Below are 27,578 nucleotides of genomic sequence, written 5' to 3'. Positions count from 1 at the left end.
TCCCTGTTGGAGGACTGGAGAAATCTGTTAGGTCATCAGAAACAGGTTGGTCTTGCAATCATTACATGTATAAGGCTTACACACACACGCACACATGCACACACGCACACACACACACACACACACACACACACACACACACACACACACTCACAAACTTGAGTCTTCAGTGTCGAGATCTCCTCTGTTTGTTCCACGTTGCAGGTCTACACGCAGCTGGCAGAGGACGACAAAATCCGCTACAAGAATGAGATGAAGTCGTGGGAGGACCACATGATGGAGATCGGACGAGAGGACCTGATCCGAGAGCAGACCTTGTCCGCCAATAAAAACCTTGCTGCAAAAACGGCGGTGGCCAAGAAGGGGACAAAGAAGGCCAAAGCTAAAGCCGTAAAGAAGGCCACTACCACGGAGAAGTCCAAAACAACCAGGAAGACCGCGAAGAGTAGTGCCGTGAAAATTGTCAGGATGACGAAGAAGACATAAGACGTGTTTATCTACTCGAGTCTGAAGGGAGGGTCTAGAAGAGCCTTCATGACAACTGGAACAGAAGTCCTGATGACCCAGGCCTGTGCTCTGCTTGGTTCTTTTTTCATCAAACTTAAGTCCCAAAGTTCCCAGTTGTCATGAACGCTTCCTCAACAGGGAAAAGCCCTTTTACAGCATTCAGACAGATCACGATAACTTCACAATACGTCCTCATCACATCTGTTCAGTAAGAACGACAGCAGATAAACCCAACAGCAGGACTTCCACAAGACATCCACAGGTTCTAGGGGAGAGAGTCAGAAATGTGATGATTTCAGAAGTGTACACACTGTTCATACTTTACTGTCTGCAATGTTTGAAATGCTTCATAGCCCCGAGTACCCACAATATACTGGAGGAGTATTAAGGTCACCGTTACAGTCCCAAAATCAACCACACGTTTCTATTAGTATTAATGTCCCAAAAAAAGTCTGGTGTTATTCTTAGTTTACCTTGTCAGCAAGTCCTAAGCCAACAATGCATTAGTTTGCGTCAGCCCCAGCCCCTACTGAAGGCATACATCTTTATAAGCACCCCAGTCTTATCATTTCATAAAAATTAAAAGAAAGTCATTGTAGCTTTCAACAAAGAAAACATAGTTAATTTGTTGTGTGTTCATGGTCATGAAGGAACATGTCACCCAGTGCCTCATTGCTCGTATCACATGAAGCATTAGAAACTACCAACAGGCCAACTAATACTTAGTATCATTTAGTATTTTCATTGGAATGACAGCAGTCTGAACCCTGTGGAAGTCTCAGTGAACCCAACCTGACATCCTCAAACTGATCTACTGCTCGGTCATTTATGGCATGAGTAACATTATCGACTGACTTTTTACTCTTTTTTTTTTTTTTACATTTGTTTTAAAGTTCCAAATTATGAATCGTTCCAGTCCAGCTTTACTTTAGGTGTTTTTTTTGTTTGTTTCATTAACCTGTTAAGAAAGAAGCTGTTATGGTTGATAATAAACAGCGTCGACTTCCAGTTGATTATGTGGCATACCTTTCGTTGTGGGTTAACAGTCCCAAAGTCTACAATCATTCTGGTCTCCATGTTTGATTGTGAACAGCGTTCTCTCGGTATTGACAGTCGCTTTCCACAGAGCGACCAGCGTTTTCTTTGTGCTCTGTATTTACTGAATAAAGATGTACATGTACCTTTCTACAAAAGGACCTTTGCTGGTGACTCATACACAACAAAGACACAATTTCCAGAAGAACACGCAGTCTGAACAAGGCAGCACATTCTCTTCACTTTGTTTTTGCTATATTCAATTCAGTTTATTTTGTATAGACCAATATCACAAATTACAAATTTGCCTCAGAGGGCTTACATCATCGAGGTATGATTTTTGACTGAAATTCAATATACGCTAATCTTAAATTATTGACTTCAGATACTAATGAATAAAAATACACAATTTACTAATGCATCTCTTCAAAAACAATTTTTTTTAAGCCTTACAGAATCTTTAAAAACAATGTTTTGGAATGCATTGCACGAGACAGTGACAGACTGAAACACGAGATATCAGTATACAATATACACAAATGGAGTAAAAGGAGTTCTAGAGGTGATTAAGTCAGGTGATCCCCGAGAGCAGAGACCAGGTCCCCTCTGGGACATAACCCACAGCATGGAGGTCTGATCTGGACCAGGAGCAGCACTTCAGACCAGCATCGTCTTGATTCCACCGAGAGATGGTTGGCGACTCGGAAGGTTTCTGGACCGACGTCTCTTCACCTGGAAGGGCTTCCAGGAGCTGAAAGGATTTCGGCAATGGGCGGAAGTTTGGAATTGGATATGAAATTAATATGAAGACTTCTGCGTCAGTGGTTCACTGCCAACTCCAACAACATCGAACCGTAATACTGAAAATACTATGTCTAAGTTGGCTAAATACAACAAACCTCCAAAATTCCAGATGCACATCAGATTTTATATTATTCTTTTTTATTAAACCAGAAATTCTGACTGGCCAAGATAGAACACAGTGACAAGGTTACAAATATATAAAATGAAGCATGTCATCAAACCGACAAGAACAACAGATACATAATATTTAATACATCTCGGGAATAGCAATTACACAGTTTTGTTTTCATCAGAGCTTTGCGTTCTGAAAGTTCTTTCCATGACTGAAAAATAAGAACGCTGTTCTACCAGGTTCTACGTTCACGTCCCAGTGAGTCAACATCATGACAGTCCATCAGAGCAGCTACTGGCTGAGCGGTCCAGGAATGTTCGGCTACTGTGCACCACTTTGTCTACGGACAAAGACCCACGGCACACATGGCGAGGGGCGGGTCTCTGGGAAGGAATTATTGTCGGACTGCTACACCAAAGATTACGACAACTGAGTCGCTCGCTGGGCGACTGTGAGCAGGGTCGTCCTTCAATCAGAGGATTAACGGTTTGATCCCGAGCTCCGCTAGCCCATGTCCATGTGTCCTTGGGCACTTAACCCTTACATTTCTCCCGTAGCTGTGTCTACGGGGAATGAATGTGTGTATGAATGTTAGTTAGAATCCTGATGGGCAGATGGAACCTTAGCCCCTCCCATCAAGGTATGAAGGGGTGACCTGTCGGCGTGGCAACAAAGCATCAGATCAGGGGTCCTACAAAGAGTCTTTCAGCTCTGCTCAGTAGAGGAGGGGGGATCAGGGTCCTTGCTGCTGCTGCTGCTGCGTTGCAGCCTGTCTCAGTAAAGCCTGGAAGTCCGGAGACAAGACCAGCTTGTGATGCACGTTTCCCAACACCATCATGTCTCCGGTTCGACCGTCAGACAGACGCACGGACACCAGTTGCTGCAGACAGAGAAGGGGACTTAATATCGTAGTATTAAAAAAAACTATTATTGACTTCTGCTGCCATTTATTTGAGTTTAAATATAATCAGTTGCTCACTACAGTCTCTTCACAATAAAGGCTTCAAAAGGTTACTTATATGTTGTCCTCCTAGAAAATAAAAGGATAAATCTACTTTTAAAAGATAATGATTGTACTGCACTGGGAAGATATGTCCTTGGAGACAGATTGATGTGTCGTTGTTGTGTGTCTGATACCAGGACTGTCAAGATCTTTCCAACAAAAAATATCTTTCCAACAGGGATTAGATCATAAATTCAAAGATATTTTTTGTAATGTGGATGGAGAGATGTGATGCATTCATCTTGCTCTTTGTGATGGACAGACACACACACACACACACACACACACACACACACACACACACACACACATACACACCCACACACACACCTGCAGGAAGGAAAATGCAGCTCCCTCAGAGACGTCCATAACGATGTGACCCAGCTTCAGCTCCACCTTTCCTGACTTCCTGATCTGCAGTTTACCCAGAAACCCCTCTGGGAGTTGTGAGAGCACAGGACAGCCCTCCTGAGGACAGGCAGAGACACTCAACCCGTTAGTAACTGGCTTGTATCAGCATTATGTTTGTATTGAATAGGCCAAGAGATGATATGCAGCGCAATACATTGAGGTGTTAATAACCCTCTCTGCACCAGCTGGGAAAAGAGGTGAATGCTGTTTAGTGTCGAGTACTAAAAACAAATCTCCATCCTCCATTTATACATCAGCAGCACATGTTTAAAACCTGGACCCTGAAAGCAGCGCCGTAAGCCAATGTTGTGTGCTTAATATGGAATAGACGCAGCGCACCACACATTGGGATCGAAAAGCAACCCCACACACGACGCGAGGCAACTCACGTGTGCTTGTGGATGTGCATGCCGCTTGTCTTCTTTCTTGGCAGCTTTCTCCGAGGAGGATTCGGCCTTGTGTGCAGAATCTCTGCCTGGCATACTGTCGGGCAGCTGCATGAAGAAGAGCTCCTCTCTGCCCGACAGGCTGAGATCCTGCAGCAGCTCGACCACGGACGGCTGCTCTGGTCTGGACAGCTCTGCTTGGCTGAGGCCTGGCGGCCTGAACAAAGGGGGGTTCTCCGGACCTGCCAACGTGAGAACCACAAACACTTCAGCGCAAAACAGGTTCAAAACGTCGACACGAGTGTCCTGAGTGAAATGAGCTCCCTGTTGACGAGCAAGGTGACCCCGTCAGAGGCGAGGCAGGAGCAGCAGTCCGACGTGGTTTTCTCACATGTTGTGGCGGCTGCCCGTGTTTGACACAGAGGCAGCTGGATGGGTTTCAGCTTGGCATCGTTCCTCAGACCTGGGTCATCTATGAACTGTGGGTGCAACATATAACATTAGTCATTATGGCCCATGATGAAACAGGCTGGTCGTTAGCACTCTGGCTGACAATGTGAATTAAAACTCACTGGATCACCAGCGGGTCCGTCATTATAAACTAATGCTGTGCAGCTAAACATCGTGCACAAACACGCAGCTTTGAGCTGAGACTGGAACTACTGGGAAACAGCTTTCTGCTTGCACACGAGACAGGAAACAGACAGATGTGAACTCCATAAAGAATACCAAAAACCTCAACTTCTAGTCTGTCCTCCAGGTCGAGGAAAAGACATTATCGTGTGTGTGGCAGGTGCAACTCCTGAAATGTGAATGTGTATTATGCCGATGTGGAATAAGAATAAATTACTCTCAAATAAAAGACTGAGGAAAAAGGTTGTTTGGGATCCCTGCTCCAATGCATGATATAATGTTAAAGTCAATATCCCTTTATCACTAACGGATCAAATGACGACCTTCAATGTGAAAGGTGTCACTTGACTCGTAGCCAGATCTATTTCTCAGGAGTCTTGGAGATTCAACCACAGCTACAAGGAGAGTGAATGTTGGACTCACTAGCATCAGGTGAACACAAAGAATGCTAAGGTTGCTCTACTAACCTCATATCCACAACAACCTCGAGGTAATACCATGTCAAATGCTGTTGGCCTGCCTCCAAGCAGCCAAGAAAAATAATTGCAGCTTTAAAGGGTAAGTTTACAATTGTTCTAGTTTGTCATAAAAACAATAATGAGGTTCCCGCATGGTCCTCGGAACAGTTTCTGATAGCAGTCATTGTTCCGCTTGTTCATACTGGCAGTGAACAGATCGCTGACACAGTTCTTTATGTGCATGCTGAAAACAAACTACAAGCTGCAAACAGACTAACTGCATGTACATGTATCAGACTGGTTGAGCAACTCCTGTTTACACCTGGACATAAACAAAACAGTCTGTATGTTCTTCACAAGGAAACCCAGAGACTCACCAACCTGACGCTTTTGTGAAAGGAAAATGCTCAGTGTCCAATTTCAAACGCTGTGGAACCATCCTAGATTCAAATCTGTCATTTTAAACACATTCTAAAAAGTTGGCCCGTATCATAAATGTCCACCTGGCTAACGTTAGGCATATAAGAGCATACCTAACTACAGAGGCAGCCAAACTTGTTATGCATGCCATGATCTTTTCCCACATTACATACTGTTTCACAAGCTGGTCACAACTCTAAAACCTATTGATTGGCCCACAAACACACTAAAAACACCTGACTGAAAGGCCGATATATTCAATAGCTCACCATAGTCATATGGTTCAAATGTACAATCTATTTCATTTGGATAGTTTTTTGCAGATGGTTGCACCGTCTTTAACGTTCTACATGGGCTTGCACCTCCCACACTGAGTCAGTTCATATTACAGTAATATACTAGGACCAGAAATGACTGTGTTGAACTACACAGAACAATCTTCCTATGGAGTTAAGAGACGACTGAGAACATAACAAACGAATGGTAACACAAAGAGGATATTCTGCACAAAAAGACGAACTGTGGAAGATTCCTACTGGATTTGACAAACTCAAACAGCTAAAGCCTCATATCGACCTGAGAGCTTCAGGGTAAGACATTCTTTTTTCTTCATATGGGCACCTGACCAGCATTTTAAAACAGACTTGAAAAGTTGTGAATCTATACTCTTAAGATATATCAGCTAGCAGGACGTACTCACATCATCCCTCTGTAGTTTTTTGAGTATCTCATCTTCATCTTCCTCCAAGTCCTTCCTCTCTTTCTTCACAAGTTTGCAGACGGGTGAAACGGTGGAGTCCTGCAGGTCCGTAGCACCACGCCAGCCTGAACAGAGACAAGAAGTGCACCCGTAAGGCATCTGTGATGGACCTCTGGTGTGCATGCTCACATCTCACCCAACAAAAAAGAAAGAAAGGATTATTTTTAAAAGAAAAAGGAAAAGAAAGAAGCAACATCATTTGTGCACCTGCTTTGCGTACGGTGTCGGCAGGGCCCTGCTCAAAGATGGAGTGAGATTGGATCGTCGGAGGCCTCTCTCTCCTCCTCCCTCTGTTCTCTCTCCTCCTCTCGCCCCTCTGTCTTCTCTCCTTCTTTGGAGCCACGCGGATCTCTTCCTTTAACCTGGGGAAGAACCGGACACCATATTTATAGTCACCACACACACTCTGTGTACTTACTGCACACAATGTGCAATGCTTCAAACATTCCAGAGTGAACAGGAGACTGGAACGTTCTCATTGACTCACTCGTCTTTGCTTTTTCTCACAGCGTGGACGTTTGGCTCAAAGGTTTTCTTTGGAGAAAAAGAGAGAACAAAAATATTTTAATACCACAATTTTCAGAAATGGGATTCAGAACAAAGGTGATGCAAATACATAGTAGATTTGATATGCTATAAATCCCTTTCCAGCTGCTGGATTCGATCTAGTTCAGGACTACAGGATAACTATGACTTACCTTCTTGAACTGACCCTGCTATTGGTTCCTGCATTGAATCAGTTACTAAATCAAATTAGTTTCTAACTGCAGTTGACCCCTGACCTCTTTTTGAAAGAAGGACATGTGTTCTCTCCCCCTGTAAACAGCGTCACACCATTGTTTTAATCCAGTATGAAAGAAACTGAGTTCCTCCAGCAGCACACTGATGTGTTTGGAGCCTTTAGTTGTGCAAACCGAGGTTTCAACATTTCTATATCTTTGTAAAGGAAAGATGGCATTAACGGCCTTGAACTAGGGACCAGTCTACTGAGGGTCTAATAGAATCTGTAAAACTGTAGGCACTATTACAGATACATAAACAAACATCTTTATCTAAATTGATTTTATTTAATTCCTTGTTGTATTCCTTTTATGTATAGCACACAATCCAATACAAGGTGTATTGGATTGTGTGCTATAGAAAAAAGATTTATTGTAAACATTACATGACACATGTGTGTTGCTAAGCATTGCTTTAGGGGGGTGGGGGGTAAAGGGTCCTAAAGGTCAGGGTGGGGAGATATGAGATTTGGGTCACGTGAATTCCAGGCTGTCGATGTTTAACAGAATACATGGACATGCATTTCGCCTGTCCATCCCTTTGGTGGGACGTCCATTACCTTTGTCTTTTTTAAGACTCCCCCTAGTGTTAGGTCCCTGGTCCTGAGCGACGTCAGTCTTCCAGGTGGAGCGGGAGAGGAGAGACTCCTGACCCGGCCTGGGAGTCCTCGGCCCGCGGGGAAACCGAGGCCGGAGCAGCCGGGGACGCTTGCTGCCTCTCCGGAGTCGGTCATGTCGTGTCACCGGGTCCTCGGGACGTTCTGTGTAACGTTACATGGTTGTGTTTACTAGTGGCAGAAGAAAGGGCGTTTCACTCGACAGAACGTCGCGCAGAGTAAATAACGTCCACGTTACATTCGGCCGTAACGCTCCTAATCCGAGCGCGAGTCCGCTCCACACAACAGACAACTTAACGACGACTTTATAACCCTCCATTTTGTTCGCAGTCGCGGTATCAAAACAGAGTGCGGCAGAATGCAAAACTACACCTACAAAGGCAGACATGTTTCCGTTTATGCAAACCGGAATACTATTAGTCGTTATATTCGGTGTTTCTGCAACGCACAGTCGCCTACCCTTCCTTCCTCCCTTCCTTTCTGACGTCTGCATACAAACGAGTTCGTCTTTGACGCATCCCGGTCGTAACATAGCAGAGTAACGTTAACAAAACCGTACAAAGATGAGTGAAAACGTAAAAAAAGAAGCTTCTACCAGTGACAACTCACCAGTTTCTTCTTGCCGCCTGTTTAACTTGTCCAGTTTTAAAGGACCGTGTTAATTTCCTTTCGTGCCGCGCTGCCATTGTTTTGCTTAAACTGCACTGCGCCGGAGGAACCACAAGATGGCGGTGTTTGTCTGCCTGTGTGTGCGGGTGTCCCGTGACCGCCTGGTCGAAGCTCAGCTCTTTTGCGCAGTGGAACCTGACTTCAAATGTTTTACTCATAGACACAAAACAGCAAGTTGTGTACTTCAGTACAATTTTGAGGAACTTGACTAGAATCTTCCTATTTGTTTATACTCTTTGTACGTTTCAAAGAACCCCCCCACCACTTATGAGTTATACTCGGCCTGCAGACATTAAGACTATGAGGCCCATCAGACCTGCTATTTCCATCCTGTTGTTTCTGTTTGTCATTTTAAACATTCTTCTGGACTAGTTTTCTGTTATGTATAACTTGTGTTGTTTTAGTCTGTGTTCTTATTTTAAACCGTTGAAAATCTATTAGTGGCTTGAGGCTAGTATTGTGATTAACATACACAATATGGTGCATTTTATAAAATAATATATAAAATAGTAAATAACTATTAGCGCCTTCAAAATCCAATGATGCCAAATGCAATGCAAAGTAATGCATGGGTCATGACAGTCCATGAGCTAGAGAGTGAAGGAAGAGAGGGATCGGCGTTAGTGAGAATAAAGCTGTGAATCAGAAGCATAAACTGATATTTCCAGATTGTTTCACAGCGGTTTTGTTCTAAAACACAAATACACAGTAATGAACACACACCTCCTCACAACCTGCGGGAAAGGTGCCGGATTCCGAATGAATGCAGCCCGAAGCACATCCTGTTTATTGGATAAGGGTTTCACCCCCACTGTGGGATTCAAATGCTCTTTGCCCAGAAGAGTCGCAAACACATCGAAATAAGATAATATAGAAAATACAGGCAGTGGGCAGGATTTATGCAGATACAGACCCATACACACTTCCACTGAGTCAGGAGGGAGTATTTGTGTATCAGTTAATACATTGTTTTTAGAAAAAGTAAAAGTCCTTAAAAATGTTCAAACATGTCACAGTATAGTTTGTAAGAAAAAAGAAGCCATACAGATGTCATGAAAATATTATTTAATGGTATACCATAGAATATTTTGTTTTATAGGCTCCCATGAAAAAATGCTAAAATAGTATGTTATCAAAAAAGTTAGCAAACATGCCATAATATTGTATGCCACAAATATCATAAACTCTGTCACAATGTCATATGCCATACCAAATAATATAGTATGTCTTAAAAAAGTTATAGACTATTATGCCATGAATAAAAAATAGTATGCAATAGTATGCAATTAAAAAGTGTCCATAAAATTATCATTGTTAGTATGCCATTAAGATGTCATGAAAATATCATATAACAGAATTTCATTAAATAAATCGTAGTATGTTTTTCATTCCCACATTCTTCAAGTATATTATATGGCATACTAAGCTTTGATATATTTATTTTAACTTTTAATGACATACTATACTATGACTTTAAAAAAAGATCCTGCATTGATATTCTTCATGACATAGTATGACACATCTTCTATATATATATTTTAACTAATTAATTATTTTACAATTATTATACTTTTTGCCATTTTACATACCACATCCTAACCAATTTTGTCATGATATACTATATTATTTACATTTTTTTCATTGCATAGAATGCTATGGTATTTCCCTAACATTATTATGATACACCATATTATGATATCTTTTCTGTTTCTATGAAATACTATACAGTAACATTTATTATGACATAGTATATCATTATTTTATCATGGCATATTATATACAACATTGTTGTTGCATTTTTCTATAACATACAATACAATTTAATTTTGTTATGACATATTTTAGGACATACTATATTATATCTTTTAATGACGTACTTTACTAAGACATTTTATTACATACAATATTAAACTGATATGCTGATATTAAAATATTTCCGTCTCCTAAATTGAGATAATTCTGCTTACAAGAGCAATGTTACAGTATTTAAGCAGTTGGTAATATGAGGCAATGACAGAAATAGGAGCGCAGAAACTAATACAACTGATGCAGAACCTGTTACACAAGAGGTTATTTACCTACCTTTACTCTGTGACAACCGTGCACCTCACATCATCAATTACAGTCTTTTACTGGTCTGGTTCTGCTTCTTGTGTGGGTCTCATTTGTCTCTAAAGGAAATATTTGTAAAGTGGCAGAGGCAGAGAATAATACAGCAGCTAACTAAAGCTAATTAAAGCTAACGCTTAATGAAGTACAGCCCCGGATGAAGCTATTTTAAAGCTAATGTTTGATGAAGTAACACCCCTGATGAAGTTATTTGAAAGATAACGCTTGATGAAGCTAATGCCCCTAATGAAGCTATTTCATGATGAGGACCTGTTGTTTAGCTTTCCCAGCAAACAGCGACACTCAAAATGTTGCCCTTGGTCACTTTCAATTGAGGGGCATACTTGTTCTAGATGTTGGATGATGGCCTGGTATCCTCTCAGGAAATGATCAATAGCACATGAAAGGTGGGGTAGCAAAACCTGAAAGCTGCCGGGAGACAATGTACGGTTCAGCCGTCATCACTGCTTTGCTGTCTGTGGCTACAGCAACCAGCTTCTTTTAGCAATCAATGCAGACTGACTCCATCATCCCTTTTGTAATGTTTCCAACAATATGCTTTCTCCAACGCTGTTATCCCAACAAATGAAGTCTGCCACACATGTTCTGACATACACCATTCAGAACTGTTTGTTGATCCATTGGACAATATTGGCATTCAGACATTGTCGCCACGAGTGTGCAGAGCCAATGCAAAACAAAACGCTGTCTTTTCGTAGTGTATTAATTTGTAGTGGCCTATTATTCAACAACCCACCAACGCTAACTTAATTTCAACCAAGGTCAATTTTGACTTGCATTTGGTGAGTGGTTGGTCTAATTTTGGACCCTGTGTAGTGTTTTCTATTACTCTGAAAACCGTTCCCTGGCAGAGTGCCACTGACCCCATTGGGTCCCTGAACCCCACTTTGACTGTCCTAGTAGTAAAGTGGTTTTACTGGGCCCTGAACACCTCAGAGATCAATTATCTGGTGATGTGGTTTCTGTAGATGGCATTGCCCTGGCATCCAACACCACTGTAAAGAATCTCTAGTTATCTTTGACCGGGACTTGTCCTTTAACTCCCACGTTAAGTAAATCTCAAGGACTGCATTTTTTCATCTACGTAACATTTCAAAAATCAGGCACATCTTGTCTCAAAAAGATGCATAAAAGCTGGTTCACGCGTTTGATACTTCCAGACTAGATTACTGCAACTCCTTATTATCAGGCTGCTCTAATAAATCTCTTAAGTCCCTCCAGTTGATCCAGAATGCTGCAGCTCGTGTACTCACAAAAACTAAGAAAAGAGATCACATTACTCCTGTATTAGCTGCTCTGCACTGGCTCCCTGTAAAATCAAGAATCACATTTAAAATTCTTCTCCTCACCTACAAAGCCTTGATTGGTGATGCACCATCATATCTTAAGGAGCTTGTAGTACCATATTGCCCCACTAGAGAGCTGTGCTCACTAAATGCGGGGCTACTTGTGGTTCCTAGAGTCCTAAAAAGTAGGATGCCAAAAAAATAAAAAAAATGATCAATCTTTTTTATGATTCATGGTATTGTAAATGTGTTAATCTGCACCAAAGAAATGTTTGAGTTAATGTATGCTTCTAGATATGGTTGTGCTGTTTCCATAGGAGGTGCAGCACTTTTATATTGTAGGGAAGATTAAGGCTTCGAAGAGAGAAAATGTGGCGGGAGCAAAAAACTGCAAGAGGGTTCAAGATTAATTCATCAAATAGGATGGGAGCAAGAGCCTTCAGTTATCAAGCTCCTCTTTTATGGAACCAGCTTCCACTTTCAGTCCAGGAGGCAGACACAGTCACCTCATTCAAGAATAGACTTAAGACTTTCCTCTTTAATAGTGCTTATAGTTAGGGCTGAATCAGGTTTGCCCTGGTCCAGCCCCTAGATATGCTGCTATAGGCTTATAGGCTGCTGGGGGATGTTTTAGGATACACTGAGCACCTCTCTCCTCTTCTCTCTCTCCTTATGGATGAATCTACATCTCTCCATTGCACCTTATTAACTCTGCTTCCTCCCCGGAGTCGTTGTGACTTCACGTCTCATAGGGTCCATTGGACCTGGAGGTGTCTGATGCCTGTTGAGCCGGCCTCCCGCGTTGGCCCTGCTGATGCCCCGCCCCCCCTCCTCTCTACCTCCTTCTGTTTCATGGATTGGAGTTCCATTCATACATTTTCATATTAATTTAATGTGTTTATGTAACTTTGTAAATGCTGTTCATTCTGTACACATGACATCTATTCATCTGTCCATCCGGGGAGAGGGATCCTCCTCTGTTGCTCTCCTGAAGGTTTATTCCCTTTTTTCCCTGTCAAAGGTTATTTTTGGGGAGTTTTTCCTGATTCGATGTGAGGTCAAAGGTCAGGGATGTCGTATGTGTGCAGATTGTAAAGCCCTCTGAGGCAAATTTGTAATTTGTGATATTGGGCTATATAAAGTAAACTGAATTGAATTGAATAGTATATGGATATCAACCTCTGCAGAAGGCATTTGCTTAATATTTGTCTTAAGATGGAGGGTAGGATGTAAATTGTTATATTGATTAGACAAGGATACAGGAAGAGGGTTGAAGAAAATGAATCTACCAAATGTCCCTGTAACTATTCTTTATTAGCACAATACAGTTTATTACCACTTTAAGCTGACATAAAACTCTATATTACTTTTTATACTAAGTAATGGAAGCTGCTAGACACTATACAAATGCTAAAGGTTAGTAAGTTGCATTTATTGCACACTAACGTACAATTCTGAGACAAAATCAGCTTGAGCTACAGCAAATGAAAAATAAAAATGATCTGCTAGTTTGCCAGGTTATTTTACATCATGGGATTAATTTACAACTAGGCTACATTTGGTTATGGAGCAGCCCTGGGATGCTGAATTCTCCATCATAGAGAGTGTTTCTTTCTTCGCCTACAGTAAGCATACTTTTGAATAAATGTAAATGCTAAAAATCACTTAAATCTTTCCCTTTTCTTTTTAGTTTTCTTTTTAGATACATATCAACATTAATTATCCTCAGATCCTGCTCCACATGTTAAAGGATATGGTAATGATAAACACAAGCACCAGAAACCCTATTGCTGCCCAGAAGCCAATCAGTACCTCCATTCTAATTTTTCTTCTCTGCATCTGAAGACAAACATAAAACATGTGTACAAGCAGATTAGGCAGCAGATTGGCCAAGAAAGCAAATAACAGGATTAAACACAGATAGAGACACTCCCTACTGATGAGATATGATATGATTGTGTGATGTCAGGGTTGAAGTCCTGCTATAAATGTTAAGCTTGAGAGGATAAGAAACTTTTTATTGAGACTTGGTCAAAGTGTTGATGTCTTTACCATCATTCAACACTACTGCCAATAGACACCTTAGTATCATATCTGAAAGACTTGATCTTGATCTATGATCAGTTGAGATACCCCTACCTGAGGTAGAATAAAACCCATCCTTAAATATATCTTTTTTTAATGGATGATTGATTAAAAATGTAATTTACTTCAAAATTATTTTTGAAAATAAATGTAGTCTTCTCTAAATGAGACAGCGTCTGCCATATTGCTCTTCCATCTTTGGAAATAATGATCAGAATGTCACCAAATTTGAACCAGATGTTCTCAGACAATACCATTACCATCTTTGAAATGTATAAACTTAAACACACATTATTATTAAGGACTCTGTACATCGACTTTCTCTACAAGCCGCTCCCCGCATCCACAGCTATTCCTTCCAGTATCTCTGTGGACCCTCCTCATCTCCTCGGTTAACAGGGAAGTATGGTCCAAATTTCTAAGCATGGACTGACGGTTACAACCCCGGTGATAAGAAAGAGTACAGGAAATGCAGGTATGTCTGCAGTATGCCATCCGATCAAGTTTTTTTTTGCCCAGAAGAGGAAGTTAAAGAGATCTTCTATGCCTGCTTAGACTGCACTCTGTCACGCTTATTTTCCTAGGAGATTTGAACGCAAGGGTCGACTGAGATCACCAACTGAAAGGGCACTGTAGGAATTAAAGGCATCCAGTAATATCAACTCCAGTTAAGATCTCCTTCTTACCAGCCCTAACAGACCTTACCAGACCTTACCAGCCCTAACACCCTTTTTTGACAGAAGCCTTGTTGAAAGTGCCACTCAGCAGGGACTTCAGGCCTCTTTTGGGGAAAGCCTCCAATATGAATATCCTGATAACATCAAGGAGTACTAGAGCCTTCTCAAAACCACCATCTTAGATACCTGTAAAGCTACCCTTGAGTACATCAACACTGGTTTGATGAGAACAACACAAGGATAGAAGAACTCACCTCCAAGAAAATTAAACAGAAATAATTTGCAATAGCTATGGTCCATTTAATTTGTATTTACAGCTGAAATAAAAATAAACTAATGTGCAAACAGTCATTAACAGATTGGCACCTACAAAAGTACAAAGTACAATATTCATCATGTGATTGTGACAGCTTCCACTCCAAACTGACAGCTGTGCCATTCAAACTCACCATGGTCAGCTGGTTTTATAACAATAATAGCACATACAAATTCAAATGAAGTAAATGTGCAAAGAATGTTATCCAGCTGGTTATATGCAGAATATCTGTGGTGCAGTTACTTTATGCAAGGAAAGAAATAAGGTACATGAATGTGACATTTTCCATAAAGGCAACTGTATTTCTGATTCATCACAAAGGGAAACTAATACTGAGCCAAACTATTTTATTTACGTTTTAAGGCATTTCATGTTATTAATAAAGGATATTATTATGGTTATTACACACTATAACCTTTTAATCACTTAGCTGTAAAGGAAGGTGTGACTCATAGCTTTTAACTAATATAAAGAAAGGCCAAAGTCATCATGAATCCTAAGTCAACAACAAACTCAAAAGGCTGCATAATAGTCTACATTTATGGAATGTTGGGGACATTTTTAATATGAATTTGTATTGTGATCTTTATGAAAATATACACAGTGACAATCTTGGGATGCATTTGCCTTATTTTGTCATTCACGAGAAAATAGTAAAATGTTCAAACATGTAAAAACAATTACATTACAATCTTACATTCCCACCACAAAAATACCTATTTGATACCGAATTGAGATATCCTTGCAGCCACCAAACATACCAGTTCATTGCCTCTATTATCATGGCATAATTAGTCACTGTGACCTTCAATCAAGAGGTATGTTTTTTTATTTTTTTACTAGAATAACATTGTGTTTTTTTCCCCCAAACATTAATCTGAACTTCAAAAACTGCTTTCCTTCACGCCCTTCTTTTCTTCACCAGCAGCGTGTTTTAATTCAAAACTGAAGAAAGAGAAAAGAGAGGTCAAGTGACAAAGATTACAGAACTGGGAATGAATAATTAGTCAACTCTAATTAGGAACAGCAATCTTTGAGAATAGTGTAATATTTATCTGTATGGTATTCTATTAATGTATTCATAAATCTAAATCCCACATATGTATAATACCGGACCGACATGTTGAATTTACATTGTCAAGTTGCATAGCAGTCATGGATACTGGTGACTTGGCCAGGAGAGGGCAACAAACAAATTATAATAAATGTTCATAATGTTATTACAGCATGTTACCTCCTTTTTATTCTGCTGCTTCTGAACCCCGCATAGGACGTGGTCACTGTGAACACCAGTATCAGAAACCCAGTCACTGCCGATAAGCCGACAATCACTTGTAACTGGACATTTATTCCTGGATCTGCAGACAGACATAAGCATATGAGAAGAGAGAGTTAACCTCACAGACACAAACAGAGAGGATGATGCTTTTATCACAGTGTTTCAGGGTCACAAAACATATTCCATTCTGTATATAGAGACAATATTTTAATTTACTGACGATAAATGGCATCTGGGTGATGATGTCACTCAAGATGAGGTGATCATGGTCAGCTAATGGCATTATCCGATTGGTATCTCTTATCTTTCTCTTATCTAGACAAAGTTACTTAGACTAACTTGTTTGTAGTGTTGGTTATCTTATGTTGTGCAATACGTTGCCACTCTATCTGCTCTCTGAATCTGAGAGCGGTGATAACAGTGTGGTTTTCTGTCCGGTCAAGTCAAAAGTCCATCAAATGACTATCATCTGTTCCATATACAATTTATGTTACTTAAAGTCATGAGATCAAATTATTTTGATGAGTTTGTTTTTGTAGAAGACAATTGAAACAATTGGCACATTCCACGTGGAGTTTTTAGCATATTATAGTTAGCTAGGTGGGAGTAGCTGTTTTGGGTACCACTGGTTCTGGATAAAAAAAGTCCCATGTATATTTTTATTTGACAGTGTTTGGTGACTGACAGTTGCACTTGCTGCTTTGGTAGGCATGCGACTCTCCTGTTTAAAGTACAACAAAGCCCAAACAAGTCTTGCATATTGACTATACTCTGGGGTTTGACCATGACTTGTTATTATGGGTGGGAATAGTTGCAGCAAGCTGAGCGATGAGCAAGTGGGACCATTCAAACTGTGCTGAACCAGTGTAAAAGGTTTTTCATGGCTTAACAGATAAAAGGCATTGATGATCCTTGTTTTTTTAAAACCTTATTGTCTGCAGCTTTTCATGAAAGCAATCCTGAAACAGTCAAATAAAACTGATATCTAAAGTACCAACAGGAACACTGAGGCAACACCAAACTCCAAACCCCAGTTATAACCCACACAAGTAGTGAAAGAGCTGACCACAGAGAGACAAATAAACAAACATACTCACAATCCTTGAGGCACAGGCCGAGGAGGTGGAGTAGCAGCCATTTTAATAGCAGGCCTATTAAATAAATCCTAAACCTAAATTAAACTACAACTCATTGAAAGCCTTGTTCTTTCACATCCAACCTGGAAAACATTACAGTAAATTATATTTGTTATACTGTACCGGCCACCAGGTCCATATTCAGAATTTCTATATGAATTTTCAGAGTTTCTATCAAGTTTAGTCCTTAAAACTGATAAGGTTATTATTGAATGCTGATAATGATTTCCATATTGCTGGGTTTATCTCATTGTTGGACTCGATAGGCTTTTGTCAGAGAGTTCAGAAACCCACTCACTGCTTTGACCACACCCTCGACTTTGTGAACACCATGGAAGAAATAACCACTATTTCTGCTTTATACTTGTTGTGGACATCTCACAAACGTCGGAACATCTAACGCCCTTGTGTTTGTGTTCATCACATCATCCGTGGGCTCACAGAGCGAATTCTTCGCATCATTTGTGCCGCGCTGCGGCAAGATTTTTTACAAGATTTACTAGATTAAACCGAAGTTTCAATGACTTGAAACAAGGGGGGGGGGGGGGGGGGGGGGGGGAGTGTACATTAATTGTGTATCCCTCCGCAAATTGTGCAACTGTAATGCTGGCAGCATCGTGGGGAGGGTGGGGGGGATAGATGCGTTCATGGGATTGGTTGAAAATGAGGGCGACATCTGATTGGCTACAGCTAGGTCTATGTTGAAAAAAAAAACCACATTTGCGAATCCAGCCACAGCAGGGGAGTCTCATGAATCCTACACACACACACACACATGTGAAGCAATCCACAAACAAATGCAGTGTGATCGACACATAAATACATACAAATCCACAAACAAATAGAAGAATACACATAGAAATGCAGAAATATATTTGTGATTTTTCTTTTATATAAATCGTAAGTTATTTATGTGTGCATTGGAATGTATTTGTGAATCGTTTTGCGTGCATTCGTAAGTCTAATTTATTTGTAAATCCTTCAGTGTGCATTTGTAAATCAAACATATTTGTGAATTGTTCTGTGCACATTTGTGAATCTTTGGGTTTGACATTACCTCATTACTTTTGAGTTTAGTCAAAAGTTTTTACACCAGATTTCTAACTGACAGTGCTGTAGCTAAATTTAAAGAAGCGATTCCTTCTGCATTTGATTCAATACCATGTCTCAATGTGACGGAGGACTTCTGTGCTAACTTTAGTCCGTCCCAGATTGATCATATTGTCGATAGTGCTACAGGCTCACTGAGAATGACACTAGACTCGATAGCCCCTTTGAAGAAGAAGACGGTGAGGCAAAGGAGGTTTGCTCCCTGGTATAACCCTCAGACCCGCGACCTAAAGCAAACTTCACAAAAGCTCGAAAGCATATGGCGTTCCACCAATTAGGAAGAATCGTGCCTAGTTTGGTGAGATGATCTTAAAACATATAAGAAGGCCCTCCGTAATGCCAAGGCAGCATATTACTCATCAGTAATAGAGAAAAATAAGAACAACCCCAGGGTTCTCTTTAGCACTGTAGCCAGGCTGACAGAGAGTCACAGCTCTGTGGAGCCGTGTATTCCTATAGACCTCAGTAGTAATGACTTCATGAACCTCTTCAATGAAAAGATTCTAACTATCAGATGCAACATTGATGATGTCTTGCCCCCAGCCAGTGCCAATCTGTCCTCAAGTGGAGTGGCCTTGGAAACGGCTGTATGCCCTGGTGTATATTTGGATGGCTTTTCTCCTATTAACCTAGACCAATTGTCTTCAACGGTTTCTACTTCTAAACCGTCTACCTGTCTCTTGGACCCCATCCCGATGAGGCTGCTTAAAGAAGTTTTACCTTTAATTAGCACCTCTCTATTAGATATCATCAATGTGTTTTTGCTAATAGGCCATATACCACATTCCTTCAAAGTAGTTGTAAATAAACCTCTTCTTAAGAAGCCCTCCTTGATCCAGATGTGTTGACTAACTACAAACTGATCTCTAACCTTTCCTTCCTCTCTAAGATCCTTGAGAAAGTAGTCGCAAATCAGTTGTGTGACTTTCTACATCAGAATAGTTCATTTGAGGAGTTTCAGTCAGGATTTAGAAAACACCACAGCACAGAGACAGCACTGGTGAAAATTACAAATGACCTCCTAATTGCATCACATAAAGGACTCATCTCCGTACTTGTTTTGTTAGACCTTAGTGCTGATAAAGGACTCATCTCTGTACTTGTCTTGTTAGACCTTAGTGCCGGTAAAGGACTCATCTCCGTACTTGTTTTGTTAGACCTTAGTGCTGATAAAGGACTCATCTCTGTACTGTACTTGTTTTGTTAGACCTTAGTGCCGGTAAAGGACTCATCTCTGTACTTGTCTTGTTAGACCTTAGTGCCGGTAAAGGACTCATCTCCATACTTGTTTTGTTAGACCTTAGTGCCGATAAAGGACTCATCTCTGTACTTGTCTTGTTAGACCTTAATGCCGATAAAGGACTCATCTCTGTACTGGTATTATTAGACCTTAGTGCTGCGTTCGACACCATTGATCATGACATCCTATTACAGAGACTGGATCAGTCGATTGGCATTTCAGGTATCGCACTAAATTGGTTTAAATCCTATTCATCAGATCGATCTCAATTTGTATTTGTAAACGATGAAGCCTCAATGACCACCAACGTTAATCACGGAGTTCTACAAGGTTCTGTGCTTGGACCAATTTTATTTACCTTATATATGCTTCCTTTGGGCAATATTATCAGTAAACACTCCATAAACTTTCATTGTTATGCAGATGATATTCAATTAATTCAATCGATCAAACCAGAAGAAACCAACCAGCTTGCTAAACTTCAAGAATGTCTTCAAGACATAAAAACATGGATGACATGCAACTTCCTGATTTAAAATTGTACACGGCCCTGAACACCTCAGAGATCAATTATCTGGTGATGTGGTTTCTGTAGATGGCGTTGCCCTGGCATCCAACACCACCGTAAAGAATCTTGGCGTTATCTTTGATCAGGACTTGTCCTTTAACTCTCACGTGAAGCAAATCTAGGACTATATTTTTTCACCTACATAACATTTCAAAAATTTTAAATTCTTCTCCTCACCTACAAAGCCTTGATTGGTGATGCACCATCATATCTTAAGGAGCTTGTAGTACCATATTGCCCCACTAGAGAGCTGCGCTCACTAAATGCGGGGCTACTTGTGGTTCCTAGAGTCCTAAAAAGTAGGATGGGAGCCAGAGCCTTCAGTTATTATGCTCCTCTTTTATGGAACCATCATTTCTCCCCGTGGAAATGAATGTGTGTCACTGATTCTGGTGAACCCTCGGTCATCAGCAAATTCGTGGTGTGCCATTGCAATAGTCACTAAAAGCAAACTAATGCCCGCTATTCATAGTTCAAACTGCAAAACATTCATTCACAAATATGAATAGTGAGTGAGAGAGATGATTTTCTGCTGTAAATGGTGGAGGTGGGAGTGTCGGGCAGTCTTTTATGGTTGTCAGAAGGTCAGTCAACATGGAGATCCTCCAATGCCTAGTAGCTGTAATTTGGATGTGACAGTCTATTCAGTGGTCTAACCTTTGGGCTGTGTCTATGATGCACTAGAGTGCTGGAGGTTTGGACCTGTACTTGTATAGCGCTTTTCTAGTCTTCCGACCACTCAAATTGCTTTAACACTAGATGACATCATTCACCCATTCACACCCATTCGTACACTGATGGGAGGAGCTAAGGTTCCACCTGCACATCAGTAGTAACTAACATTCACACACATTCATACACCGTAGACACAGCTACAGGAGCAATTTTAGGGTAAAGTGTCTTGCCCAAGGACACATCGACATGGACTAGTGGGTCCGCCGATCCTCTGATTGAAGGACGAACCTGCTCACCACTGAGCCACAGTCATATGTATGTGGCTACATACATATTATATGTGTTGTACGTCTTTTCTCATTTTTGTCTTTTAGTCATAAGATTTCGGAACAGAAGTTTTAGTCAAAAGATTTTGTTTTGAGAAAAGAGAAAATGTAGTAATAATTGACATCTGAAATGTCACAGCACAACATTTCTTACTGTTGTTTTTCTTTGGGACCAGCATACGTTTGGTATTGTCCAAGTGTCCATCGTTGATTTCAGGGTTTATCCCGAGTAGATGGCACATCAGTGCATACACATTAACTGTCTCAAAAGGCCCAGACACCAGGTTTTTCTGGAAATCAGGCCCCACCACCCTGAAGAAAGGCTTCATGTCCATCTCTTGATTGTCAAAGCCATGCTCTCCTTTGTTGAACTGCACAGGGAAAATCTATGTTTGGAGAGAAAACAAGCAATTTAAGTCACCTAGAAATTTAAACAATTAACCTGTATTGAGCTACGTGTTCGTTTTGATTTCATTGGGTTTCGATGCAGAATTCCTACAAAGCTATTTTGAAGAATTTGTAATTTAAAAGTGGATACCACGATAAGGTTTTAAATGCATCTCCAAGACTACTCTGGTAACAAAGTGGTTCTAAGCTTTAGGTTTCTTATAGTCTTAATAAATGTAATGACTGATGTGTGCATTTTCTTACCCCATTGATAACATATCCAGGATCAGCGAAGAGGATGATGGGTAGGAGTCGAGGATGGTTACTGTAGTGCAGTCTGGCTGGCATCTCCTCCTTTTTATACACATGAAGATGAGGATGGCTTCCTTTCAAAGCCTGGTAGACCTTCTCCAGCATCCCCTCTTTAGGAAGCAGCATCCCAGCTGGACCATAATCCACCAGATGGAACTTGATATCATTGAAGCTAAAGCCAGGGATCTTAGAGAGGACGATTTCCTCAACTAGTCCACCCCGCAGAACTTTCGTCATCCCGTGGTCAGAAGTGATAATAATGTTGAGCCGCTCAGTAAGGTAATGGTCTTGGATCTTTTCCCGGATGTAGCCCACCGTGCGGTCCACTTGCTGGACCATCTCACGACGTTCTGGGGAATCTGGTCCGTATTTATGCCCAGTCAAATCTGGTTCTCCGAAGTACAAGGAGACAAAGTCCAGGTCCTGTTGGTGGAACCACTCTCCAATCACCTTGTCAATGTTCAGCTTCCAATCTGTCTCGTTAGAATAATCATAGAAACGAGGTTCCACTTGCCTAACCTTCACAGTCTCTCCTTTGTACGTTGCTGCTGTGCCAGGGAAATGCAGAGAACCTGCTTTTAGACCCTGGAAGAATATAAAACAACATATATACACACATATACAAGCTACTTAGAAATATGAGCTCCTAAAAAACTGTTTGTCAAAGAATAATATATGAGGGCCTGCATCCAAATAGCGTTTCTATCTCCCCAATGAGGAAAGAGTGTATGCGTCCCACCGTCTATTTCCAGAGCACTCCACCTTTTATGTGTGCCCGCTCTGATCGCTTCCAGTAGAAAATCACTGAACTTATGGCCGTGTTTGTCTATCCTGAGCTTTATAGTTCAGACAGTCACAATCATAACAAAGGCCGAAAAGCCCATCTGAGGGAGTAGATTGACTGGGCATACACTGCTGCAGACGAGTGATGGGTTTTTATCACTGTATGTGTTGTATCAGATGAATTGTCCTCCTTGTTCTAATGTTACGGCTGTCGGATTGAGCGGTGACAAGCTTATCCCTTCAATGTGTGAGGGCACGCATCCTCAGGTAGGTGCTCTTTGTGAAAAAACTATTGGCAACAAATACATAGTAGCCCAAATAGATCATATAAAGCAAAGGGGCGATGCTAATCAATGAAACAACAGTGGTTGGAGTGGTGATGTGCAGATTGTCAAGATATGTCAAGATATCGTTGACATCGGAACATAAAAAAATGCTCAGAGCACTTTTCCGATGACATGCTGGGATGAAGCGCTCACCAGCGCCCAGTGGTGGCGTTTCTGCCAAAAAGAAGACACTAGAGGGACACAGGCCCTAAGTATTTCATACAGAACATCTTTGAGCTAGGCAGCAGGTATAAAAAGTTTGATTAATCTTAAGAACCTGTCTCTGTGCTGTTATCCAGATAGGTAAGCTGCCATTGTCCCAGTAGGAATCAACAAACTGAGCCATGTAGTACTGCTTCTTCTCCTGAGTGGTAGTGTTGAACCACATGTTGTGGATAACTCCGTGGTTCTCAATGTAACGTCCTGTTGAAAAGAGGAAATATAGATGAGCAAAATGTAAAAGAAGTCCTGCAGTAGTGAAGAGATTCCATACTGGGGGACAACACATCATCATATATAACCTTTATATGATGGTACAGCATAATATTTGGTTTTTAAATAAAAAATAATATAAGAAATGCCATTAGTCTTTCTTTTATATTATATTATACAACTCACACTTTTGTTGCACACTTTTAAATTAGCAAATGTGCATATATTTAGACCTATATTGGCTATGCTGGTTAGTCAATCCACCTCTCAAAGGGTTTTTGCACTGCACGCCGTTCACCCATTCACACCCACAATGTGTTTTAAATGTCTTGCCAAAGGACTGCAGCCAGTCAAATGCAGAGCAATACAGAGCACAGAGGACTGCGCCTCCACACACCTCCCTTGTTGCTAAAAGTTGAGAGATTAAGCATGTAAGCACACATATTATAGACTATAGATTTTAATTTGTATAAACAATTAGGAAGAAATTCATTGATTTATTGATTAATAATGTGCTTAATATGACCAAATATGAGTAAAAAGGTTAAAAGGCATTTGCCTATAAAATGATGTCTGAAGAATATTTTTATAGATTAGAATCCTTGTTACTAGAATGTGATACACAACAAAATAGAATCTTGCATTAAAGTGGCCATGCTTTTATTAGGCTTTATCTTTTTAGTGATAGGTTATCATTTGTGTGTTGTTTTTGGACTGCTTAAGGTCACTTTCCCTATGTCTTGCACTGTAAAATCTGTTTTACTTTAATTCTCTGTCAATAAAGTGTTAGCTGCTCATTACACCGCAGTTCTATTTCAATTTAATTTTTTTTTTACAATATCGTACTCTTGTCTCTCTTAAATGTCTAATTGAAATAGCATAACACAGGCTGCATGCATGCAGTTTAATGGCGATCTGAATCATGATTCTCTTTCACATGTGGTTCACAATCATATACTGTTTATTTAATCAATGATGACATGTTAGCCGCATGTCATCGTTCAACCGCTGGTTGTCCAGGTGGTGCCCAGCAAACAATGTGGGCTACGTAGATAACTGGAAGACTTTCTGGGGAAAGCCTGATCTGATGAGTCGAGACGGCATTCATCCCACTTGGGATGGAGCGCGTCTCATTTCTGCAAACATGGCCAAGTTGATTAGCGGACTTAATCCATGACCCAGAGTTCAGATCAGGAAGCAGAAGCAGAATTGTAGACTTCCACCCTTCTCTGCACTTCCATTCGAGCAGTTACCCACCCTTAACCTTAACTCTATAGAGACTGTGTCTGTCCCACGGCCACTTAAATTAATTAAATCAAAAGTAACCAGAAGAGGAGTCATACAAAATAACCTCATAAAGGTTAACAACACTACTGCAACAGTGCAACAAAACAGGATAATTGAATGTGGACTCCTAAATATTAGATCTCTGTCATCTAAAGTTGTATTAGTAAATGATTTAATATCAGACAATCACATTGATTTATTTTGTCTTACTGAAACCTGGCTGAGTCATGAAGAATATGCCTGGTATAACCCTCAGACCCGCAAACTAAAGCAAACATCATGAAAGCTTGAAAGCATATGGCGTTCCACCAATCTGGAAGAATCACGCTTAGTTTAGCAAGATAGTCTTAAAACATATAAAAAGGCTCTCCGTAATGCCAGAGCAGCCTATTACTCATCAGTAATTGAGAAAAATAAGAACAACCCCAGGGTTCTCTTTAGCACTGTAGCAGGCTGATAGAGAGTCACAGCTCTGTGGAGCCGTGTATTCCAATAGACCTCAGTAGTAATGACTTCATGAACTTCTTCAATGAAAAGATTTTAACTATTAGAGGCAAGATTGATGATCTCTTGCCCTCAACCACTGCCAATCTGTCCTCAAGTGGAGTGGCCTTGGAAACGGCTGTATGCCCTGGTGTATATTTGGATAGCTTTTCTCCCATTAACCTAGACCAATTGTCCTCAACGGTTTCTACTTCTAAACCGTCTACCTGTCTCTTAGACCCCATCCCAACGAGGCTGCTTAAAGACGTGTTGCCTTTAATTGGCACCTCTCTGCTGGATATTGATAATGTGTCTTTGCTAACAGGCCATGTACCACATTCCTTCAAAGTAGCTGTAATTAAACCTCTCCTGAAAAAGCCGACTCTTAATCCAGAGGTGTTGGCTAACTACAGACCGATCTCTAACCTTCCCTTCCTCTCTAAGATCCTTGAGAAAGTAGTCGCAAATCAGTTGTGTGACTTTCTACATCAGAATAGTTTATTTGAGTTTCAGTCATGATTTAGAAAACAGCACAGAGACAGCACTGGTGAAAAATACAAATGACCTCATAATTGCATCAGATAAAGGACTCATCTCTGTACTTGTCTTGTTAGACCTTAGTGCTGATAAAGGACTCATCTCTGTACTTGTATTGTTAGACCTTAGTGCTGATAAAGGACTCATATCTGTACTTGTATTGTTAGACCTTAGTGCTGATAAAGGACTCATCTCTGTACTTGTTTTGTTAGACATTAGTGCTGATAAAGGACTCATCTCTGTACTGGTCTTATTAGACCTTAGTGCTGCGTTCGACACCATTGATCATGACATCCTATTACAGAGACTGGATCAGTCGATTGGCATTTCAGGTATCGCACTAAGTTGGCTTAAATCCTATTCATCAGATCAATCTCAATTTGTATTTGTAAACGATGAAGCCTCAATGACCACCAACGTTAATCACGGAGTTCCACAAGGTTCTGTGGTTGGACCAATTTTATTTACCTTATATATGCTTCCTTTGGGCAACATTATCAGGTAACACTCCATAAACTTTCATTGTTATGCAGATGATACTCAATTATATCTATCGATCAAACCAGAGGAGACCAACCAGCTCGCTAAAATTCAAGAATGTCTTAAAGACATAAAAACATGGATGACCTGCAACTTCCTGATGTTAAACTCAACTGAAGTTATTTTACTCGGCCCTGAACATCTCAGCGATCAATTATCTGGTCATGTGGTTTCTGTCGATGGCATTGCCCTGGCATCCAACACCACTGTCTTGTGGTTCCTAGAGTCTGAATTGCCTAGAAACTGAATTGAATTGAAATTTATACTAAGTTTATGTAGTGAAAGTAAAATCAACCATGCGTTTGTGGATTAAGGTTTTGCGAACAATTATATATTTTTGGACCATGCTGTGTATCCATAACCTTTTCACAATATTTTGGGGGATTAACTTAAAAAATGTAAATAAAATGTTGTACTTTACATGATATATTGTCCACAAGGTTAACTGTTGGAGATTGTTTTTACAATACCTGTGAGCAGGGTAAAGTGTGAGGGGCTGGTGATAGTGAGGAAGGGTGGTGTGACGTATTGGGCTGTCGCCCCCTCACGAGCCATCTTATCCAGGTGAGGGGTGTCCACATCTCTGTCATAGTCCCAGCGGAAACCGTCAAAGGAGATGAGCAGCAGCTTGTTCCTGGTGGTCCTGGATCCCGGAGTGTCTCGCGGTGGAATAACAGCACAGAAAGAGTTGCCAATAAGGCAGAGGACAGCGAGGAACAGCAGCATTACAGATGATTTACACAAAGGACTGTACACTAAACTGGTGTTTGTGCAGGCGGAAAGTTCCTTCTTCCCGGACCTTTCCTTGTGGAATCCGCTCACTCAGTATTGCAACAAATTGTTTTGAGCATTGGAATCTATACGATTGCTATTCTATTATCAGCACTGCACATCACCTGCTCTGAAGAAAATCTGATTATGACAGAGGCAGATAACCACAGACTTTATCTGCACTCATGCAGCATCTTATCTTATCAACTCATCAAAAAATAAATAACCTACATTTATACAACTCCTTTCATGGATTATGTTTATTACTCTAGAATACAGCAGACCAACCCACTTGCCA

The 27,578-nt window shown here is 40.7% G+C and overlaps 3 protein-coding genes across 4 annotated transcripts in view; 1 reads left to right on the top strand and 2 right to left on the bottom strand.

Moving 5' to 3' along the window:
- Window positions 1-1,700, top strand: part of tfam (transcription factor A, mitochondrial) — a 6,419-nt gene extending 4,719 nt beyond the window's left edge. Inside the window, exons 6-7 of the mRNA XM_034559259.1 lie at window positions 1-45; window positions 205-1,700. The exon at window positions 1-45 is cut by the window's left edge and continues 12 nt beyond it. Of these exons, the coding sequence (XP_034415150.1) occupies window positions 1-45; window positions 205-486 (327 nt within the window). The 3' untranslated portion in view covers window positions 487-1,700. The remainder of the gene's footprint in view (window positions 46-204) is intronic.
- A 716-nt stretch (window positions 1,701-2,416) lies between these two features.
- zgc:171971 (uncharacterized protein LOC569690 homolog) lies at window positions 2,417-8,645 on the bottom strand. 2 transcript variants are annotated; one of them, XM_034559424.1, is made up of 9 exons: window positions 8,535-8,636; window positions 7,869-8,096; window positions 7,017-7,063; window positions 6,737-6,891; window positions 6,470-6,594; window positions 4,650-4,737; window positions 4,262-4,500; window positions 3,792-3,929; window positions 2,417-3,338 (listed from the first exon to the last, which is right to left on the bottom strand). In XM_034559424.1, exons 2-9 carry the CDS (start codon window positions 8,040-8,042, stop codon window positions 3,192-3,194), a joined length of 1,113 nt encoding a protein of 370 aa, XP_034415315.1. In that variant the 5' UTR covers window positions 8,043-8,096; window positions 8,535-8,636; the 3' UTR covers window positions 2,417-3,191. The 2 variants fall into 2 exon arrangements, with proteins under 2 accessions (XP_034415315.1, XP_034415314.1); XM_034559423.1 differs by having other exon boundaries at window positions 2,418-3,338; window positions 7,869-8,069; window positions 8,535-8,645.
- A 7,327-nt stretch (window positions 8,646-15,972) lies between these two features.
- enpp7.2 (ectonucleotide pyrophosphatase/phosphodiesterase 7, tandem duplicate 2) lies at window positions 15,973-27,235 on the bottom strand. The gene is made up of 6 exons (XM_034559268.1): window positions 26,980-27,235; window positions 23,508-23,653; window positions 22,074-22,706; window positions 21,577-21,808; window positions 16,323-16,440; window positions 15,973-16,033 (listed from the first exon to the last, which is right to left on the bottom strand). Exons 1-6 carry the CDS (start codon window positions 27,233-27,235, stop codon window positions 15,973-15,975), a joined length of 1,446 nt encoding a protein of 481 aa, XP_034415159.1.
- Between the last annotated feature and the right edge of the window lie 343 nt (window positions 27,236-27,578).

Source organism: Cyclopterus lumpus, chromosome 19 (genome assembly GCF_009769545.1).
Source record: "Cyclopterus lumpus isolate fCycLum1 chromosome 19, fCycLum1.pri, whole genome shotgun sequence".
NCBI classification, from domain to species: domain Eukaryota; kingdom Metazoa; phylum Chordata; class Actinopteri; order Perciformes; family Cyclopteridae; genus Cyclopterus; species Cyclopterus lumpus.
Note: the sequence above shows the minus strand (reverse complement) of the source record. Positions and strands in the feature narration are given on the sequence as shown.